Source organism: Lagopus muta, chromosome 8 (genome assembly GCF_023343835.1).
Source record: "Lagopus muta isolate bLagMut1 chromosome 8, bLagMut1 primary, whole genome shotgun sequence".
NCBI classification, from domain to species: Eukaryota; Metazoa; Chordata; class Aves; order Galliformes; family Phasianidae; genus Lagopus; species Lagopus muta.
The window spans coordinates 29,774,984-29,790,153 of record NC_064440.1 but is presented as its reverse complement, the minus strand read 5'-3'; the positions used below and the strand labels follow the sequence as shown (position 1 = coordinate 29,790,153).

Sequence of the window (15,170 nt, the reverse complement as noted above, 5' to 3'; positions counted from 1 at the left end):
AGATTAAAACACCCAGAAAGGAAGAGTGATATATTAGGAATGCTTATAAACAGGTTTCTATTTAATTATTTTGTGTGTTTTCAAAAGGAAAGAATTAGATGGGGAATGGAGTAGCTGGGTATGGCTTGGGTGCAGTAAGAGTTCCAGTCTGAAATTTTTAAGTCTTACCTATATGCAACCTTGCAAACATTCATTCTTTGTTGAATGTTTAAATTGACTAATAATAATGGCAATCAGGACTATCTTTTCTGTGGTAGAACATACAAGGCTTCCTCCAGGTTTTTGAAGGTAAAAGCAGGTGATAAATATGTACCTATCAACAGATAATTACATGCTCTTAGATTGTCTAGAAGACTGAAAGTACAAAAGCTCATGGGGCTACTCCTCTTCTTCCATTTTTCCAGACTGGTTTATAGGAATACTACAGGCAAGGTTATGCTTGGGGAAGTTTATGTCTTTCTGTCTCGGAGAAGTCATGCTAAATGAAAGCCTGGGGAACCCATCCCCTCAAAACGTTATATATATATATTCTTGGAAATACGTCAAATTTCTTAAACACACTGTAGATCACACATCCTTGGAAGACATTAAACTTAGGAAAATGAGACCATTAAATATCCCTCTCATTATTTTCCATACTTGTTTTTGATTTGAAACCAAGTCTGTGCAGACTGAGTTTTTAAAGGAGGAGGTGGAATTGGAATTGTCTCTTGCTTTATTCAAGGGAGAAGAGGCAGAGGTGTTGTCTCTGGCACTGATGTTACTGGTGATGCTTCAGAGCCATTACATTTGCTCCCTTATTTATATTGCAGATTACAAAGTGGTCATATTTCTTCACCCAGCTTCTGCCAAAGTTTTGAGATTTGAAATAGGAAAGTGTCACTTGCAAAATCTTAGCTGATACCAGCCTTACACAATGGCTGAATGTTAGATGTAGTTAATGCTCTTGGGGAGGAAGGAAGGGGAAGGAAGGAAAGAAGGAGAGAGGGAAGGGAGAGAGGGAGGAGTTACTATGACTTCTTTTGTTTCACAGACTATCTGATAAATCAGGCTGTGGTGGATGTACTAGTTATTTTCACAGTTATGTGTTAATGGGCATAGCTTGTTTAAATCAGAAATGTGCAGAAAATAGGGCATATCTAGCTTTATAATCAAGAAAGCATGCTGTAGATCAGTAACAACAGTAATGCAGACAGTCGCCTAGCAGCATGGATTAAAAGCAATCTCTTCAAAGTTGAAGGGTTCAGCCTACCAGTATAGGAAGTAACCACGCGTGTTTCCCCAGGCTGGTGGGCAATCTGAGAGCTGCATTGCTCTTGATATTCTTATGGAGGGTTAGTAGTCTGGAGAAGAGCACAAGCGGCAGCTGCTCTGGCAGTTGCATATTTTAGTTTGTTGGTTTGAAGTAATGGTTCCTTAGAACCACCAGAAATGGAAATTAGTGCAGTAGTCTTGTCCATTAAAACTCCAAATTGTTATGCTTTAGCTAAGCTTAAGAAACCACACAGAAGATCTCAGCTTAGACAAGGAAAACTACTGGCAAAAGCGAATATATGTTGTTAGCAAGATCTTTTTGTTGGACTTGAAGTAACTGGATTAGATTTCCAATTAACCACAGAAATTTGATGTGAATGAATTAAATTTATCATTGGCAATTCCCAACAAATAAAATTCAAACTTGAAAAGGATTGAATAAAATCCTTTCTGATTCAGCAGAAAGAACATCGGCTCATTCTCTTTGAGGTTGTATAACGACAGTTTACCAAGCAACCTTAAAGTGGCTTAAAGGGTTCAGTGCCTGTTGCCTACTTGTATCTCTACTGTTCTGAGACTTTCTGGTTTTGAGTTTTGGCAGATGAGTGAATAACCTTCAACCCAAAATGGATCTAAAATGAAGGTATTTTAGCAGCAACATTTTGCCTTCAGGTAGCTGCTACAGTACTTTACCGAGTTGTCCGTACATCAGTACATCCATGATATATGTACTGTGCATAAGGAGCACTGGGCATGGATGTGATTCCATCTCCAGGAGAGATACAGGAAAAGAGTTATTTTGCTTCTGTTCTGTCATGAGGGGCTGTTGAGAGAAGTGTTGATGGGTGCAGAAGGGGGTGTGCTGGAGCCCCAGCCCTCAGTCTGCAGCCCATTTCCAGCCTGAGGCCCAAGGAAACAGATATTTGATGCCATGCTGCTCATAGTGCTGTTCTCTCTGTTACAGGGATGCCACGTGGTAACTCAGTGCAGTTGTTTTCCCAGTAGCTCATAGATATGGCACCTAGATATGGCTTAATTACTGCTGCAGGACAGCTACTACTTCATGGACCGTCTTTCTTACACTGAATCTTCTGATGCACAGAATTTGTGAAGCTTTGCCTTCTGTCTTGTTCTTGGTTTGCATGACAAGAGAAGCTTTGTCCCTATATAATCTAGAAGGAATTCTCTGATCCTTCTCCATTTATCTCTGTCAGACGCTTTGTTTTTCAGGGAAATAAAAGTTCCGGGAGATCGTGTCATTAATATTTCTCACATTGCTTTGACATTGCATAGTAGCTTCAAAGATTATCCCTTACTCTGCTTCTGGCTGCCAGACTGATAACTGCCACAGGCATTTAAAAATTACTGTGTTTGTAGTGCGTTACAGGAGTTAGATAATTTCTTCTGTAAGTACAACGGAGTTGTGCTTATTCTATCTTAAATGCCAGAAGGATGCAAGGAGCAATGAGCTCCATCACTGATCTAAGCAATAGATCTTTCACACAAAGACACAGAAAATTCTATGTTGCATTTATATTTTCAAACAACAAGTAATAACTTTTTCTCATTTTATTACTGCACAGCAAAAGTTCTCCTCATTTTGCTTGAGGATGCTTTTGCATCTATTTATTTATTTTCCCTTATTAACTATCTCCTTGTCTCTGAGCATGCAAAGTTGAAGTCTGTGCCTGCTTCATGTCAAAATGACAATGGAAAACATGATATAACCCCCTCTAATAGCAATCGTTTGTTGGCTTTAGTTTGGATAAACTTCAACTCTGGGACTTCTGGCTTTGTTTAGTGAAAGGACAGCAGAAGAGATTCCTTTCAGATTAGCTAAGAGTGCTTCCATTTTCCCTCATTTAAGTCCACCCCCTCATTTAAACATAGACTATCAGAAGGAGAATGGAGGCAGTACCTCCTTTAAAAATGTCTGCAGTTTTGTCTTGTTTTGAATCACACAAATACTCCATGAAGAGGTAGCTGCCAGGGGAGGGAAAGTGTGCAGAGGACATCAAACAGGAAGAATGCAAAGATAATGAGAACATACATATTTTAACGCTGAATGTGTTGTGCTATTTTGAAAGCCCAGGGCTTCTTTACAGCTAGCAGTGGAGTGAAATTTAAGATCCTATCTGACTTAGTACCGGAACGGCCTGCAGCATAATGCAGAACAAAAGGCTATCCATTGCTGCAGAAGTTACTGTACATCCCACCCTGCAGGGTGGCACAGGCACTTCTGCTCTCCTACAAGAACAGCCAGAAGTATGCTTCCATATGAAAAACTTCTGACAGCGGAACCCAGGAAGAGACCATGCATGTTTGCAGCAGCATATATCAAAGGATGATGATCTGTGTCTGCAAGTTACATCCCACAGCAATCCAGCTCTGGCAGCTCTTGGACAATTTCTGGACGTAATTAGTTCCCACTGAAATTCACACCCACTGACTGGGTTTTGCAAGCCATCTGCAGTGAATATCTATTTTTCCCCTATTCTTTCTCATCTACTTTATGCCACTTCTTTTTCTCTTTTCTTCCTTTTCATTTTCCTTTAGGGAAAGAGGCAAGAGCAAAGTTGGAGTTGCTTTTTCAAATGGACATGATAGAACAAATTGTTTGCTTGCCCAGGTACAGCTCACGGAAAATATGGGCACCATCACTGTGTATTTCTTTGATGTTGAGGGTAATAGCTACACTGAGGCTCAAAGGAGAATGAGCTCCATCTTCCACATTCTCCTTCAGCTATAAGTAGTGAAAAATAAAAAGCTTTCATATTCTCCTGGAAAGCACTTCTGTGTTCATGAGAGGCTCTTTTAAAAATTTGTGGTTTTTTCTGGGCTTGTCTTTAAATCTGCTGTATGGTTGCTCGTTTCTCTGAAGAGCAGCAGTCATTCTGTACCAGTTGTGTAAGAGAGGAATGTTCTAGTGAAAGCAAACAATAGGCTGTGTAGTGGGAATTGCAAGTCTTTGAAAAGAGCAATTGAAATCTGCTCAAATGTTTGCAAGAGTCTTTGTGCAATGTTCTGAGCCCTTTGGTAGCTTCACTGTTGGCAGGGTGGTCCTCTTATTAGAGCTTTCTTTTTTGCATGGACAGAATAACATGAATATGGAGAAGGGGGAAAAAAAAAAAAAGGAAAGCAGAGTTCAGATCCAACTGATTCTTTTCTTGTTAGAGCAGCTGTAGAAATAGTGTTGTACACTTCTTTCAGTAAAAAAGAAAAAAAAGAAAAAGGGCAGAACCTGTTCATTTATCAGGTTTCCTCTTGCTCAAGCTCTTCCTCTCATACCTGTTAAGAACTCCAGAAAATAAACTGATTCATCTGGCTGTGCCTGCTCAAGATGCTGCGGCCCTCCACTTTCCTGAGATCTTTATCTTCACTGAGCAGAAAGCGTGCAAGACGCGGGGCAGGCAGCAGGAATGCTGGTCATCTTCGATAGGGACAAAAATCATCTCTGGCCTTTTGGATGCTTCATTCAGAAAACTCTCAGGACTTCATTTGAAAAATAGGGATATTTGAAGTGTCTTTTTTACCCTGAGAAAACCGTTGTAATACTGACTTTAGTAGCCTCATCAAGTTGACGCTAAGAACGTTGTGCCCAGCGTACAAATAGCCCATTAATATCTGCTATAAAAATGAAATACTGCCATCTATACTCAACAAACTGTCCAAACTGAATGTGAGGTGAATTAGTACAGACTGGAATAAGGAGTAAATGAATACAGATCATTTTGCAGATGAAACTAGGCTAATGATGCTCTAGGCATTCAGAGTTGCCTGATGGTTTTTCATTTTCCCCTGACCTTGTGAATTACAAATACCCTTTAATTTATTGGCAGTCAAAGACATGATTCTTTTCTGTGGACTATATGCCAGAGTTCTTTAATCCATCACTGGAATATTAAATACAAGAAACAAATCCTTCATTTACTTCCAACTTCTGAAATTACAGGGAAATCAATAAAACTGTGCAGGGAATAATGTGAGTTTAGAACTTGACCCCCTGCTGTTTTACTCATCTCTGATGGAAATCCACCGCAGCCATGGAGTTACAAGGGGGCTAACTTTGCCCAATGTATCTGAAAATATAAATGCTGTTACCATATGTAATACTCTGCACTGTAACATTTCCCATCTGTTTTAGTCTCAAGAGAGGAGTATTGAACTAAGCTGATCTTTCCAAGACAAAGAACAGAAACTGCATTGCACAAAGTTGTTAGCTCTCTTACTGAGATAAGAGAGAGGAGGTAATGTCCCACTCAAAACTTGAATCTTCTTTTAAAACATTGTTTTAATTGCTAAGTTTGGGAAATTTCCTTGTACGGAATGAATATCCAGGTCTTTTATTTTATTTAGGCCTAAGGCAAGAATAGGACCACAAATCAGAAATGTAGAAGACCATCTTGGTGGTGCATGTTAAAATCATTTCTTTTTTTGTTCTTGTTGCTGTTTTTTCTTTTTTAAATTTCTGACAAAATGTGCCGCATTTTGGTATTTTTTTCCACTTAATTAATCCTAGTGTGAAGCTGTTGCTTCTTTTTAAAAAATATGCTAGGCCAGTCTTTGAAGGGATAAAATTAAGATTACCATTACACTTGAACTCTGACCATACAGGCTTTCATTGACTGCCCAAGGAGAGGGCAGGATGTATGTTTAAGGAAACTAACACATCCATAAAATCATCAGTAAGCAAATCTAAGCATGGATTTATGTCATTTTCTGTCTGGTTGAAGGTTTATACGTAGATCTTTGTGCCATTTGGCATTGTCTACTCTAAAGACAGGGAGCACATTAAAGTCAGATTATGGCAGAGCAGTGAGAATTCATACCAGCACTAGTGATTGCAGCTTATTTCTTATTTTTAGAGTGACACCAAATGACACAAAAGGTGATATGTCAAAATACATTGTAATGTAAGAACAGATGGAATGAAAAAATCTCGTAGGCATTTTACCAATAATTGGAAGAGTGGCTGAGAAATTATGCAATGGGCCCTCTAAAAGACATTGCACTGAATTAAGATGAAATTGTTCTTCCTAGTGTCCTGCTCAAATGTGAACAGTTGGTCCTATTAAAATTGGATTCTGTAGGAGATTGAAGATCTTCAGTTCCCAATAGAATAACTAGATTAGAATCAAGGGAGTTTCTGAATTTCTAATCAGGTGGTATTTTCAGAATCACAGAATCATGGAAGTGTAGAGACTGGTAGGGACCTCTAGGGATCATCAGTCCAGCCCCCCATGCAAAGCAGGCCCCCTACTGTAGGCTACACAGATGGGCGTCTAGGCAGGTCTTGAATATCTCCAGAGAAGAAGAATCCACGGACTCCCTGTACAGCTTCGTCCAGTGCTCTGTCACCCTTACTGCACAGTTCTTCCTTAGTTGGGAATGAATGATGTGATGAATGAATGATTGTAGGAGAACAGGTCTATCTCTATTAAATAAATGAATAAATAAATAGCTTTTTTTTTTTTTTTTTTTTTTTAGTAAAGATGGAATTTCCTGATTTAACATATTTAGAGATGACTTTGAAGAGCAAATCCAAGAATAACATCCCAATATATATGGGTGTTTAGGATTTATCCTTTACAAACAAACAAAGAAGCAGCATTTAGCCATGATGTTTTTGAGAAATAGCCAATAATAAAAGGAGAATAACCACCTCTTGCATCCATCAGGTGGCTTTCCCAGAATGACTTTTACAATTTCAGAAACAGGAAAAACAATTTCTCTGGGCAACCTTGAATAAACAGCAAGATGATACACATGCAGCATCCTGCTGTACCCTACCCCTCCTCTGACTCTCTGAATTGACAGTTCTGACAAATAAATAGTAAAAATACTCACCCAACAACACAAACTAGACCACAAAAGTTCTTCACTTTGTTTTCCTATTAGCAGCTTTGAATCAAGAACTCTCCTTTGCCATTTTTCTCCACACCATCCAACAGCTGAAGGCAGTGAGGCTGTTGTGCAACAGCATCCCTGATGGGTTGGCATAGGTCCCTATTTCAGAGCAATGCTTTTGCGGCAGGGTGACCTTTTGGAGTTGCATAAAGAATGCCATTCAGAGATGTCGCGAGACTGAAAGGAGCAGTTTGTGAAACATGAGTGTTGAAACAGAGCTGTGACAGCCTGTCACTTCAAGCTACAGAACAGTCAAGGAGAGGAGGAGCCCTCTGAAGATATCGGAGAAAAATTGGAGTCCTGAGCACAAAAGAGGAAAATGCCTGGAACTGCAGCAGTGGTGCTATTCAAATATCAGCTTTTTAATACACATTAACAATACCTAGAAGTTAGAAAGCTTCACTTTCAGTCTAAAACTCTTTTTGCTGTGAAACTTGGGAAGTCTGGGAGCCATTTAGTCACACTCCCTTCCGTTGCACCTAGTCACAGCTCTCCTTTCTGCAGACAGTGGAGAAGGACAGACTTTTAAGAGGAAATTTCTGATATTTCGTGGTGGTATTTGGTGTTTTACCAAGGGAGGCTTCATCCTGGACACTTCCATTTGTCCATAAACACAGTACAAAATTTGCAGCTGTTATAGGACAGTTCCAGCTGAGAGCATGTCTGGGAGGCTCAGTTTAAAAACATCTTGTTAAACCACTTTTTTTTCTTATATTTCCACCTCTTTTCCTAACTCCTATGAAACACAAACTACCTCAGGCTTTTTGAGTGCTCAGCACTTACCTCACTGGAGACCGCATGGACTAAGCAGGCCCAGCCAGCCAATTAGTTGGTGAGGAGAGTCCGTTTGTTTCCATTACACATCACAGGATGGAATGAGCATGTTTAATTTTCTTATAAACATCGTTATAATGCCAGACAGCAAGCCCAAGCTGCTTGCTTTGAGGTAAGCTCTGTAGCATTATTTTTCTGCCCTGCAGATGGAAAGCAGGCATGATTCAGGAGCTACGGTAGATTCCTCAGGCTGCTCCAGGGTCAGGGAGAATGGGGCTATTTCCCCTGAAAAGGAACTTCATCGTCTATCTTTGGTCTTTTGATGAAACAATATATAAAACGTTGCTGGATATACAGTAGTAGACTCTAGAACTCTAGAAGAAATGCAAAAATAATTTCTGAAGTCATACAGGAAAGCAAACAACTAGGTCAGAGTAAGGAATTAGAGGATTTGTATTGTTTCCTGTTTCCAGCAGGCTTTGGACACAGTTAAATTTAGGGGTAAGGACTCCTTCATTTCAGACCTTGAGACTTGACATTAAATAACTGCAAAACCCTTTCTTGGCTGATGGTAATGACCAGAATCTGGCAGATCAAACCTCCTCAGTTCTGATGACCACTGGGATGTGTGAGTTTACATCTAATGTAATAGCTGGAAGCCTGCTTTGTCTGAAGTGGAAAAGCCTGTGGTTTCTGAGGATGCTGTTAGAAGATTTTTTCCTTTTGCCACATGAACGTGGTTAAATCGTGATCACAGTGCTTGCACAGGTACAAAGCCAAAAGCTACAAAGCCAAACTGCAAAGGCGGCCAGTTTCTCAGGTCATAGTACTGGCTAATGTATTCCTCACCTCAATGGTATCAGAATTATGTCCCATATGACGTCAACTTTCAGGCCTAAATGACTGTATTTGTTTTACCATGTACCTTACCAAGCTCCTTTATGTTCCACTCTTATAGGTCCTTCAAGAGTGGATGGTGCTTTTCCTTTTAGCTCTGCCTGATTCATCTGCTTGCGTACGGCTGCTAGTGGTGCTTAGAAAATGGCAAATAATGCAAAACTAGCATATGTCAAACACCGTGTTGCCTTTTATTTACCTCTTTCTATTTTTAGTGTGACCAAGAGAAATATTACAGCAAAACACAGAAGTATTTTAAAATGTAAATACTTGCTAAAAGACCAATTTAATGTTTGCTAAAATGATTCAGAGGCCAGCAGGTCAGTGCAATAATGTTTCTGCCACAGAAACAAAGTTCTCCTTGGCCACTATATCCGTAGAATCATAGAATTGTAGAATGACCTTGGTTGAAAAGGACCACAATGATAGTCTAGGTTCAGTCCCCCTGCTATGTGCAGGGTCGCCAACCACCAGACCAGGCTGCCCAGAGCCACATCCAGCCTGGCCTTGAATGCCTCCAGGGATGGGGCATCCACAACCTCCTTGAGCAACCTGTTCCAGTGCGTCACCACCCTCGGTGTGAAAAATTGTATTCAGACTTTGAGGGGCAGAATAAGATTCTGCACTGTGTTAAGCCAACACAGATCAGTTCTAACATTTTTTGAAAATTTAGGCTAATATATGTGTTTAGGAATCCATCAGAAAATCTGGTTAAGGCAAATATGCGACTGTTCTATCACAAGTCCGGAAGCAGGGAAGTCATCTTTTTTTACAGCCTTGCTTCCTATATGTTGCTTGCCAGTGCTTTAGCACAAATCAGCTTTCCAAAGCATTTTGGAGCTAATGTTTAATCTTTATGAGCGATGCAAAATGCATTATGTCATAATATGCTGACACACAGATCTACATCTGAGCTCAGAGGGGGTGTCTTGAACAGACTAAGTCTTCCCAGATGTAAGTTTCCTTTGGAAACCTATTTAATACTTTTATTCTGCCAAAGGCCACAAAGATTCTCATTGCAACTCTGCTAGCTTATTTCTTAATTCATTTAACAACGTCCAGAAAGTTAGAGGCAAATGTGAATGTCATTATATCCAGATTTAAGCTTTTTTCCTCTCTGTCCTGTTGAACGATGCCATCTACTGCAGAATAATTGAATGGCAGCCTTGCAAAAGTAGTGAAATTTGCTTTATTTCCATTCTCCTGTACAGTTAGGTTAGTGATTTAATTGTGTGTTACATGCACACACTATAACAACATTATGTTTTTTTAGATATATGTAATGGCATTTTTATTTAACAATCCTGTGCAAAATTTTATTTTATCCTAAACTAAACAAAATAGATCTCTTCCCTTTTTTGTGATGTTTGTGAATGAGAAGGACTTTTTAACCTGCAGAGGTAAATAGAGTCTGCTGAGTGGATCTACACCTATCCAGCTCCCTCCTTCCTCAGCAAGGTCTAGGGTCCCCAGTAGCTTTGAATGTATTCAGCCTCATACAGTACAGTGCCTTCTGGGTCTTCTTGTACACAGTGAGTCACTCACTCATGCACTGATTTACTCTGCTTCTGGTTCATTATAATTCATTTTTTTTCAGGAGCTGTTAGACCATAGAGAAGACTTCATTCATAATGCTCTCTTCTCATTTGTCAAGTACTTTTCAGCTTTCTTGTTTATCAGAAAGCATTTCTCCTTAGTATTGTCAAGTTTATTTTTCACTAAATGTCTACAGGGAATTGCTGGTTTTGTAGACAAGGGAAAGTGTTTAGTAGACAGACATGGGCAATTAATCAAGGAGATAATTGGTTTATTTACGCGAGACCTACTGACACGTTTATGCAGGGTGACAGCTGGGAAACCAAGCAATTTTTTTGAAACTAAATCTAGCCTAAAAGACTGAAGATGTCAAGATTCTACTGTGACATAATTGCTGTACTTATCGGATGCAGTGGCTACCAGGCAGTGTCTTCTGATGCCGTGACTCTGTGTGTAAGAAATCAGATGTACGCCTCTCAGCCAGCCAAGAGGTCTTGGTTGTCTGCCCTATTGCCTTCCTCTGAAAGCTCAGCAGAGGAAGAGGAGGAGGAGAACTTCATGGGTGACACAAAGGGGAAAGTCAGTTCAACGGGGCCAAGAAAAAGAGCTGAGTCAGATGCATGATGTGACTCCGAAAATAATCTCAGTTGAATACAGGGCAGAAAAGTAAGCAGACTGTTCAGGTACCTGACAGGAGGATGAAGGGAAGATGAGAAGGGAGGTTATATATTATGGACCTGAGAAGATAAAATGGGGAAAAAGAGAAGTAAAAAAAGCGTGAGAAACAAGGAAGCATGTAGAAGTGGATGCCTGCCACAGAGCATGGGTGTGGGTATAGAAATGGAGTCCAAGAAAAGCAAAGAGAAAGAAAAACAGAATAAAGAGAAAATTGGACCAGTGTGCTAAAGCAGTTGTGGAAAAATGAAAGGTGCTGTATGTGAGAGAAGGGGCTGCATAACTAATGCTGGTGGGCTGCAGTATAGTTTTGGACTCTGTCTTGTTCCATTACAACAACTTGATGGCATTCAGAATTTTTCATGTGGAGCCAGAGGTAATTTTAATGTTAGAGCTCTGATTTATGTGTTCTGGCATTTTTATTTTTTTTTCTTTTTGAAGAACTATATGTAGTGAGACAACTTTTTATAATGCCATAGCTTTACACACATACACAAATAGCAATTGCTCCATCATTTTGTGTTTGCAAAGTTATTTTGAATTATTCACAAAAAGAATTTCTGCTTATCAAAGCATTCACTGATACCTGTATTTGTAGTCTGAGACTTCTGATATTTGTACAGAACTTAGAAGGAACTTAGATAACTTTGTGTATTTTTATATTGCATTATTAAATGATGAGGCTTTCTGGATTTGGTTTCTTTAAGAATATACAAACCCACAGCTTAATGCTGCTTGTCATCAATCTCTTCAAATTAATAACAACAGATTTGATCAGTAGAACAGCTGTTGAAAGGAATTTGCAAAGACATTAATATTACAGATCCAAAAATGCAAAGACTTGTGGCATTTGAGCAGTTGAGGGAACATCCTTGCAGGACGAAGGGTGATGGTTTTAAGTTGAGGGAGGGGAGATTTAGGTTGGACATCAGGGGGAAGCTCTCTACAGAGAGAGTAGTGAGGTACTGGAACAGGCTGCTCAGAGAGGTTGTGGATGCCCCGTCCTTGGAGGTATTCAAGGCCAGGTTGGATGGGGCCCTGGGCAGCCTGGTCTAGCATTAAACATGGAGGTTGGTGGCCCTGCATGTGGCAGGGAGGTTGGAGATTCACGATCCTTGAGATCCCTTCCAACCTGGGCATTCTGTGATTCTGTGATTCAGTCCAGATGACAAGTATGTGGCAAACCATTAATGTGAGTGTTCTTATAGATCTATTGCATATGTCAGCTTTCAAAAACCATTTCGAAAACACTTGATGCTCTCTATTGATGCAAGATGCTAGCAATGAAAGCTCATGCTAGACAGACCCCTTATTCTGCATCCTTGTGTAAGTGCTCATGTTGGCACAGTGATGCCAGTGATACACTCATCTGAGAGATTTGGAACGTTTGCTTTTTATCTGCAGCAGACAATTCAGTTGCTAATTACATAACAATAACACTGACACTGATATTACTCGAAAGATTATTACAGATTTAATTAGGCTTTGGCTCAGCTCCAGGAGGTTTCTGCTGATGTCTATTCATAGATTCAGAAGAGACTCTGCAATTAATGTAACAGATCCTCACAGTGCGTGAAGAGCTTTTAGCCTTTTACCACACACAGATAAACTATATTGCACAAGAAAACAAAACAGGCTATCTGAAAGCTTTCGTCTTATGCCTCTTTGATTTAGAAAACACGCTTGAAATAATACTGAACACTGTCTTTCTTTCCAATAGCCCTAGGAGGATGTACCCATCTCGGGCAGGAATATGCTGACAGGGATGTTTGGAAACCAGAGCCATGCCAAATCTGTGTGTGCGACTCTGGATCTGTTCTCTGTGATGACATCATCTGTGATGACCAGGAGTTAGACTGTCCCAACCCAGAGATCCCCTTCGGAGAATGCTGTCCAGTTTGCCCGCAGACAACACCACAGCCTACAAAAGTAAGTTCTCAATATGATTACTTGGGTGTTGCCAACTTTGATTGATTTTCTTTTAAATAAAGAGTGTGTCACTTTCTGACTACTGGCAAATACTTAGAATGGGCAAATTTTAACAAAACATATGAAAAGCAGCCTGAACTTACTCTGTTTTCTCTCTGTTTTGGTAAATTCAAGAATACTTCACTATTTCTGTGTTCCAGGAGAGGAGTAGTACCAGATAATAAAATACTTGTTAGTCCCTTGGACCATACAGCTAGAAGCATGAAGTCCTTCAGCCCACTTTTACATCACCAATAGGCAGAGATAAAAATAATGGGACAGAAGGCGATGATCAGCTATTAAATTTTTCTTTTTTTGGCAAAGCATAAGAATAAAGGAAACAGCTTGTTTGTTGACATGGTGCTCAAGGTATATATAATGCCAACACACTTTTCACAGCATGGTGCAAGCCTGCGTTTCTTATCATCTCAATTCAATATTATCATTTAGTAAATTTACTTTTACAGAATTATTGCTTGACTGAATGCATTGTAATTAGTGCATGCCAGCTCTCCTGCCTAAACTGTTAGCTTAAGCTAGCTATACAGAGGTCTGCCTTGTAGAAATACTCAAAGCTCGACTGAACATTTCATGCTGTTATGATCCATGAGATCAAAAAAAAAAGTATTAAAAAGAAGTGGAAGCATATCTATTTCTACAGACTCATAAAGATTCTTATGTGGGTATTTCATTGGGACAGACTTCTGAGATTTGCATTGCTTCCAAGTTTCGGCTGAATGATCTGTCATTATTTCAGTATTCCTACTTTCAGCATGAATAAGACATACAGATTGTCATACAGTCATCTTCTGCATTTGTGTCCATGCGTCGGAGAGAGGGGAGACATACGTGTTTGTGAGAGAAAAAGAAGAGGCTGAAAGAATTGTGTAAGCAAAAGAGGGAGACAGAAGATGCACTACTACAGTTCTAAAAATAGTGTATCTTTTTAAACATGAAATGTCACATACGAACCTGTCTCCTAGTGCTGCTAGCATTATGGTAGTGCATTTGTACATCTTCCAGAATTCCCTGAGCTACTTCACTGAGCGGGTTGCAATGGTGCAAAGGAGTGGTCCATACAAGCGTGATGGACATTCAAGCACAGCTTCCTCTCCCTTGAGTCTAGGACCTGCTTTCTGGTCAGCTGCTGGAGTCCAGGATTTTTTATTTCAGGACTGAAATCCCCAAGCAGGTTCAAACCCTGTTGAATCAGTTCTGTCATTCCTGATAACAAAGAACACGTGGGCTACTTTCTTCAGTCTTCACTTTATGAGCGTTTAGTCAGCCCACTGGAAGCTATCCTGCTGACCTTGGGTAATGGATAGGGAAAATCCACCTTGAAAAATCAGAGGCAGATTCAGCTGAATATCCTTTGCTGTCTCTATCAGCTGAATTAGTAAAAAAAAAACTGTTCTAAAATATGAATTAAGAATCCAGATGTTAATCTATAAATTAATCATTAACTGAAAAAAAATAGGTAATCCGGGAGATTAGGTCTCAAAGAAAGTTAAAAATAGCTACATCATTACATTTATTAACATGCCTTTTTAGTGGATTGACAGGAATATAAGAAAACTGTCCCTTGCAGACTTAGTGCATTCAGTGGCAAAACTCTGCTGATTTCATTAGTGCCAGGTTTTTACCCGGAGCACGTGCACACACTTAATGAATACACCATAAAAATGTAGATGAAAGACTGACAAAAAAACCCAAACAAACAAACAGAAAAACCTCGGCTTACTGAGCAAGAGTAAACAAAATGTGTTTGATAAATCTATATTCCAATATTTAAATGTCTTTTCATCTTGTTTCATATACATATATTCAGTTTTCAGTTTGATTTTGGCTTTCTTTCTTAATTTAATTAACGTTCCTTTTTTTTTCTAGCTTCCATATGCGCAAGGCCCCAAGGGAGACCCAGTAAGTAAAGGGTTGTTTGTTTTTTTTTCTCAAGAAAACTAACAAAATAAAAGGCAGTTCTTACAATGCTATAAATCCCATTCGGACTGCTGAAATACCCAGTTTTACTTGACGTCTGCATAGTCTTCAAATCTGCCTTAAAGTTACTTTGAAGTAATCTCTTTAGCTTCAACACAAATAATTCAGATTGGAGAAAAAGAGAGAGAACTTACTTCAAACTGTATTACTTGTTATTGTTT

General features: G+C 39.5%; 1 protein-coding gene across 1 annotated transcript in view; it reads left to right on the top strand.

The window, feature by feature from the left end:
• The window catches only part of COL3A1 (collagen type III alpha 1 chain), a 51,943-nt gene that overhangs the window by 3,384 nt on the left and 33,389 nt on the right, over positions 1 to 15,170 (top strand). Inside the window, exons 2-3 of the mRNA XM_048952727.1 lie at positions 12,764 to 12,972; positions 14,899 to 14,931. Of these exons, the coding sequence (XP_048808684.1) occupies positions 12,764 to 12,972; positions 14,899 to 14,931 (242 nt within the window). The remainder of the gene's footprint in view (positions 1 to 12,763; positions 12,973 to 14,898; positions 14,932 to 15,170) is intronic.